The sequence below is a fragment of the Ceratotherium simum genome, chromosome 7, assembly GCF_057802395.1.
Source record: "Ceratotherium simum simum isolate JZ-2026a chromosome 7, ASM5780239v1, whole genome shotgun sequence".
Lineage (NCBI taxonomy): Eukaryota > Metazoa > Chordata > Mammalia > Perissodactyla > Rhinocerotidae > Ceratotherium > Ceratotherium simum.
This window is the reverse complement of record NC_141906.1, coordinates 74,059,053-74,066,723: the sequence shown is the minus strand read 5'-3', so window position 1 is coordinate 74,066,723 and position 7,671 is coordinate 74,059,053. Positions and strand designations below refer to the sequence as shown.

The following is a 7,671-nucleotide window of genomic DNA, read 5'->3' as shown; positions in this document are numbered from 1 at the left end:
GCTATGAATTATTATGCCAGTTTTACGGATAATGAAACTGACACTCAGAATTATGAGGCAAGAATCTGAAGCCACAATCTCTGGTGTCCAAATCTTATGTGATTGTCCCACTATATCTGTAATATGGGAGCTTAAAAGGGGTCGCACGTGGGAGGATGATAGCTAACGGTGCAGGATTTCTTTTTGTGGTGACAAAAATGGTCTAAAATTGGCTGTGGTAATAGTTGCACATATCTGTAGATAAAAACCATTGAATGGTATACTTTAAGTGGGTGAATTGTTTGGTGTGTGAATTATATCTCAACATAAAAAATAGTGGCAGTTGAAAATGTTTGATATACTATTAAAACAAGGTAATCCTGTATAAAATATGACTACAACTGCATAAATCTCTATACATGTATCGCTAAGTAGATAGATTATATAGACATAGACATAAATAGAGATTCCATAGATGAAATAAATCTAAATAAGAAATCAGAAACATCAAAACCTTAGTTCCAATTTAGTCACTAATTATGAGAGAGAGAGAGAAATGCCAAAATGTTAATAGTAGTTATGTTTTGGTGGTAGGATTAGTGAGTGATTTTTATTCACTTTATGTTTTTGCAGTTTCCTAATTTTCTTCAAATCTATTTATATACATGAGGAAAAAAAGGATTGCTATTTTCCAAGGGCTAAGGAATTCTGGAATTCAAATTTGATCCTAGACTTAATGAAAGGAAATTTGCCATTCTTAACACAAAATTCAAACTATTGTCATAAAGAGTGAATATACTTACCTGGGAGTAGAGGCTCAATGCTAATATAGGATAATAGGCATATGGATATGACCTGGCTTCTAACGTAAACAAATTCCTTTATATTAGACTCAAATACATGTCATTCATCAAAATATAGACTACAAAATGAAAGAAATCAATGGCGCAAATTTAACGGACTACAGATTTTTTGGGAAAATTGGAGAATATTCCATGTAAATTGAAAAGAAGTTCATGGAAAAATTGTTCATTCTATAATTCTTACAATACAGAGGCAGCATTAGCCCAAGGTTAAGACCCTTTTGTTCACATCATAGTTCAGCAACTTTCTAACTCTGTGACACTGGGGAAGTGTCTTAACCTCTCAGTGCCTTAACAGCCTCAGTAAATTGGGATAATAATATTATCTACTCCAAATGATAATTATGTCAGTATTGTAAAGTGCATAGAATAGTGCCTGCATAAAATAGTAAGCATTGTAGAAGATTTGTTGAATAAAAAACTATATAAATATATACACATAAATCACACCAGAATCTATTGAACCTCACCTACTTGTCCCAAATTCCACTTAGCAATCACATCAACTACAAGAGAAGGGTTGCCCCAGGAAAATACGAGGCAAAGTTGTAAGGACAGATAATGACAAGAGAGCTTAGGCCCCACAAGTATGTACTCCTTGGATTAGTGCTCTTCTCAGAGCCAACTTCACTTCCTTGTTTCTCAAGGTATATATCAAAGGATTCAGGGAAGGAGTAACAATATTATTGAACACCGGAACCACAGAATCCAGCCAAGAGATGGAAGCAGGCTGGAGATAAGTGAGGAACACAGGTCCATAGAAGAGCAGGATGGAAGTCAGATGGGCACTGCAGGTTGAGAAGGCTCTGCGCCTGCCTTCTGAGGAGGTGATTTTCAATATAGAGATAACAATGCGAGTATATGAAGTGAGGATAAGAAGAAAACATGTTAGTGCAACAACACCTACATTGGTGAAACTCACTGTCTGAGCTAGAGAGGTGTCTGCACAGGCCAGAGACAGCACCACCGGGATATCACAGAAGAAATTGTCCACCTCATTGGGGCCACAGTAGGGTAACTTAAAGACAAGGAATGTGAGGACAGATGCATGCAGACAGCTCCCCATCCAGGTGCCTAGAGTCATGACGGTGCACACCCTGTGGTTCATGATGACTGTGTATCGCAAGGGGTGACAGATGGCTGCAAAACGGTCATAGGCCATCACGGTGTACAGGAAACATTCAGTGCAACCCAGGAAGTGGTAAAAGAAGATCTGGGAGGCACAACCCTGGTAAGAGATGGTCCGATTTTGCCCCATCAGGTAGAGCATCATTTTGGGGGAACTCACTGAAGGGAAAAATATGTCAAACACTGACAAGTTTCCCAGGAAGAAATACATGGGAGTGTGGAGGTTGGAGGAAGTGAGGATGGCCAGAAGAATGAGCAGGTTTCCCAGAAGAGTGAGCAAGTAGAAGGCCAGAAAGAAGACAAACAGCACATTTTCCAGCCCTGTTGTGTGAGGAATTCCCATGAGGAGGAACTCAGTTACAGGAGTGTGATTCCTCATCTTCATGTCTAGTTAGACCTGGAAGATCAAAGAATGGCCTCACCGAGATGTGCTTTTCACAAAAACACTCATACCTTCATAGAACCTATTGGAAACTGAAAATACCTGTATACTATAGGGAACTTCTGAATAGGAGTCTGTCCAATTCTGTCACTAATAATATGTGACTTTGAGTAAGTCATTTATTTAATTTTTATCTGTTTCCTCAGAAGGAAAATAGAGATAAGAGGGGCAGAATAGAAAGCGAGCAGAGAATAAACTTTACGGTTGGATATATCCGAGTTTAAATGTCAAATCTACTCCCCACTCTGTGGCTTTGGATAACTTTGAAAGAATCTCTAAATCTCCTCTGTGTCCCTATACATAGTATAGCACAATCTTATGATTCTTGTGAGGATTAATGCTTTAGTGTATATTAAGTCCCTACTGTACTGCCTGCTCCTACTCACCCTTGTTAAAAAATTCATTCGTATATTAATATTCTGATTTTAATGAGCCTTTATTCCACACAGTATTTCTCTTAGGTTAACTTGCAGCAGTTCTGGAATCATCTGTTGATGTGAATGATTCACGAAACTGCTTTCTCCATCACCAGCCAAAACAACTGAAAACTGAGAAATGTCTGGTGTGAATACAGTAAAACTAGATGGAAAAGATAATATTTAATGTAGGAAAAAGCAATAGACAGTTACCAATATTAAAAACAACCATATTCTCTCAATATAAAATTTAGTATCTCAATAGCAATTACGTTTGCAATATGATTGAATATATACAATCCTCATTAAGGTTTTTAATGTTAAGCTTCATCAGTCAGAGAATAACTTAAGAAAAGACCATGGAGTCTACTAAGTGAGTATTCGCCCAAACTCAAATAGAGCCAATTCCCACATTCTCCCACCTTCCTCTAGTGCATATAAACCATCAAAAGATGAGGAGAAAAAGCGCTCTAGACAGAAGGCACTTACAGACCAGACTGAAGGGAAACAGCTCACTTGGGCTGAAAGCCAGGCCCCACATCCACCCTCACCTGTTTTCTTTCCTTTTAGATGCTGTGGAACATGAGGGCCAGGCTCTGAGGACAGAAAATCTGAACACTCCTCTTTCTAAGACTCAGTCACTCAGGCCCGAAAGTCCAGACCCTATAGTGCCTCTGGTCCCTGAGTGAAGGAGCAGCATTCATTCCCTCAAGAGAGAATAAATGTGTTTGATGTTCCTTTGGGACCCTCTTCCCTAGTGGGCACCAATATGAAAGTCTATAGAACAGAGGGAGCAATTAGACTGCAGACTTTCCTCTTCCCTGCTTCCTTCTTTCTCCCCACGGCCTCTACCTCATTATTTCTTAGACTATAATGCAATAATGTGGCAGCATTTAGTTATTTTCAGTTTCTAAATCTCTTTGATTATCAATAATTCTTGGGCATGTTTTTTCTCTAGTGGAGAGCCATCCATTGTGTTCAAATATTTGAAGTTGCGCAGTGATCCTGTCCTTGGAAGATCTGTGTTTGAAGAAAGAACTGGGGATCAGGAAAGTCACCACTTAAACGAAAGAGGCAGTAATCCCTCTGGTGTTAAAACAAAACAAAACAAAACACATCTGCAACTGTTTTTTTCCATAATTAGCTTTATAATTCTCCCAATGATCACTTCAACTGCCTCAATTCATATCTTATCATTTTCTAAAACTCTTTATTTTCCTTTAAGACTGCTATTGATGTTTACCTTAGCATGTTTAATTACTGTAACTTGGTTCAATTTATATTTTAAGAATTCAGTCTGCTGACTGCTCTATAAAGAATGGATCAGAGTAAACAAGAGTAGAATTTGGTAGGGCTGTGGGCACATTATTTTTACTGGCTGTCCAAAGAAACAAGCACAAGGACTTATGAAAAATGTTATGGGTAGAATCGCTTTGAGATAATATAAAAGGCACAAAATGAAAACCGTAATAACATTTAGGTAATTTTACAACATTCTAATAATCATTGTCCTTCTTCATGCCAAGGAATTCAAAGGAGACTTCTCTCCCTATGGTTTTGAAATCGTAATTAATGCTTACTGAGAATCTCCTTTTTTTTTTAGCCAGACTATTCAAGGCCCCTTTATTTCCTTCTTCCATCAGCCCCACGCGTTAGATATTATTTTCTTTTTTTAATGATGAAAATAAGGCTCAATAAGTTCAAATAATTACCAAAGTTTACTCCAAAAGTCAGGCATAGAGCTTGGATTTGAATTTCAGTCTGTCTGCATTTAAAACGTATTTCAATTCTAATAAAATGGTATAAATACTTTTAGTCTTAATTTAAAAGTAAACACGCTTAGTCACATAATTCTACCCATTTTTCTGTTCTTTAGCTTTGCTTTAAAAATGAAGATTTTGGGCCAGCCCCGTGGCTTAGCGGTTGAGTGTGCACGCTCTGCTACTGGCGGCCTGTGTTCGGAACCCAAGAGCGCACTGACACACCGCTTCTCCAGCCGTGCTGAGGCCGCGTCCCACATACAGCAACTAGAAGGATGTGCAACTATGACACACAACTATCTACTGGGGCTCTGGGGAAAATAAAAAAGGAGGAGGATTGGCAATAGATATTAGCTCAGAGCTGGTCTTCCTCAGCAAAAAGAGGAGGATTAGCATGGATGTTAGCTCAGGGCTGATCTTCCTCACCAAAAAAAAAAGAAAAAATGAAGATATTAAATCAGATCATCATAAAATTAAAAAATTTTGACTAGTAGTGATTTCTACATTTTAAACAGCTTTATTGAGATATAATTTACATGACATAAAACTCACCCATTTTAAATGTACAGTTGAATGAGAATGTAAACAATATATGTTTGCAGAGTTGTAAAACCATCACCACAATTTTAGAACATTTCCCTCATGCAAAAAAGAAACCTCATGCCCATTTACAAGCATTTCCATTCCTATCCCCACTTCTAGGAAATTATTAATCTACTTTCTGTCTCTATGTATTTGCCCTTTTTGGATATTTCTTGCAAGTGGAATCATAAATTGTGTGTTCTTTTCTATCTGGCTTCTTTCACTGAGCATAATGGTTTTGAGATTCATCTCTGTTACTGCATGTGTCAGTATTTTTTTTGATGAATAATATTCTATTGTATGGATAGTTCTATTTCCTGAATCATAGGCTATGATTCTAAATTTATTCTTAGTGCCTACAGATCTCTAAAAGACTGTTGGTATCATTAGAAAGATTTTGAGGATCTTTAAACCATTATCATGTTCATTCAGTCAAAAATGATTGTGTCATGTATTAAATAGCTTAGTATATGAATTCTGAATATATGTGTATATATAGTATATGTAAGATTATACTATACTATACTAAATATACATTATATAAAAATATTATATATTATATAAATTATGTAGATATATATATAGTATATAGTAATATATATATTTCCATGGCTTTGGTTATTCAGTTTCAGCTTGTCATCTCAATTTCTTCCTTCTGGATCACTATGAAAATCAGTACTAATGATGTAATCTATGCAGAAATAGAAGTACAATGATGTACACCTGAAATTTTTACAATGTTATAAACCAATGTTACTGCAATAAACAAATAAAAAATGAAAAAAAAAAAAATCAGTACTGAATTAGTGAAAATCAGCCCAATGCTGAAATAATTTATAATTAGTAATGGGCCCCAATCTTCCCTTTTTCAATTGCCCTTATTGTAAATTGACTATTTCACTTTGCATCTAAGTAGTTCCAAGAATTAATTCTTCAATGTGTTTATATATCTCATTACTATCCCTATGATTCATTAAAACATAGATACAAACCTTAAGAAGAGATAAAAGCCATAATGAGCCTCTAAATATAGTATCTCATTTCTACTTCCCAGAACTGCTGTTTTCGGCAACAACCTTAAGAGTCATTAATGTAACAGGTAAAATAATAGACCAAAGTTGTATCATTCTTTATTTTGTTATCCCTAAACTTTCCATACGATTAATTCATTTATAAGTGTCTGTTGCAGAAATTCATTTGTCACTCAACCAGATTAAATCAGTTTCACAAGACATTCACTTTCAAAAGACTAATATATATGATTTATAGATGAATTTATGAATATATGATATATACAAATATCAATGTATAAATTTACAAAGAGAAATAAAACATCATACACTAAAATGCATGTGTCAGTGGGTCAGCATATTCTTTTCCACTACTTTATAGTAAAATTTTACATTAAAAGCAAAATAGTCTCTCAGAAGGCTGTTAGTGAGTGGGGTGTAAAATTAAAGCAGAGTGAACTGGATGATTATCACCAAGGGTTCTGGTGCTCCAATAATCTGACACAATTTTCTTTACCGTATCAATATACCTGTCAGGCAGGCTGAAATGTCCATTCTGCTGTATTTCCTCTCCTCTAGATTTGAGAGCTGTACTATCCATTTGTTTCATGTTCACTTCTTGATTATTTTTCAACAGCTTTACTGAGGTACAATTTACATATCACAAAATTCAACAGTTGCAAGTGTATAATTTAATGACTTTTAGTAAATTTATAGAGTTGTGCAAACATTGTCAAAATGAACATTTTGACAGAACATTTCCGTCACCCCAAAAACTTCCCAGGGGCCAGTTTGCAATCAATTCCCATTCCTACTTTCCTCCCCAGGAAACCAACCAACAATTGGTTCTTGTCTCTATAAATTTCTCTTTTCTAGCCATTTCTTATAAAGGGGATAATACAATATGTAGCCTTTTTTGGATCTGGTTTCTTTCAATTAGCATAATGTTGTTGAGGTTCATCCATTCTGTACATTAAGAATAGTTTTTCCTTTTTGTTGCCAAATAATATTTCATAGTATGAATGTACCATATTTTGTTTATCCTTTCACTAAGTGATGGACATTTGGGATGTCTCTGGTTTTGAATATTATGAATAATATTCCTATGAACAATCACACACAAATCATTTTTTTCCTTTTTTTAAATATTTTATTGAGGCCATATTGGCTTATAACATTGTGTAATTTCAGGTGTATGTTATTATCACTTGCTATATAGACTGCATCGTGCTCACCATCAATAGTCTAGTTTTTATCTGTCACCATACATACGTGCCCCTTTACCACTTTCACTCTCCCCCTAACCCCTTCCCCTCTGGTGACCACCAATCTGTTCTGCTTATCCATGTATTTGTTTATCTTCCACATATGAGTGAAATCATACAGTATTTATCTTTCTCTGTCTGGCTTATTTTGCTTAGCATAATACCCTCCAGGTCCATCCATGTTGTTGCAAATGGGACGATTTTGTCTTTTTTTTATGGCTGAGTA

At 35.7% G+C, this 7,671-nt stretch overlaps 1 protein-coding gene across 1 annotated transcript; it reads right to left on the bottom strand.

Annotated features, from left to right (window-relative positions):
* Positions 1–932: 932 nt before the first annotated feature.
* Positions 933–2,355, bottom strand: LOC101399810 (putative olfactory receptor 10D4). The gene is made up of 2 exons (XM_004427174.3): positions 1,451–2,355; positions 933–960 (listed from the first exon to the last, which is right to left on the bottom strand). The coding sequence occupies exons 1-2, from the start codon at positions 2,353–2,355 to the stop codon at positions 933–935; spliced, it is 933 nt and encodes a 310-aa protein (XP_004427231.3).
* Between the last annotated feature and the right edge of the window lie 5,316 nt (positions 2,356–7,671).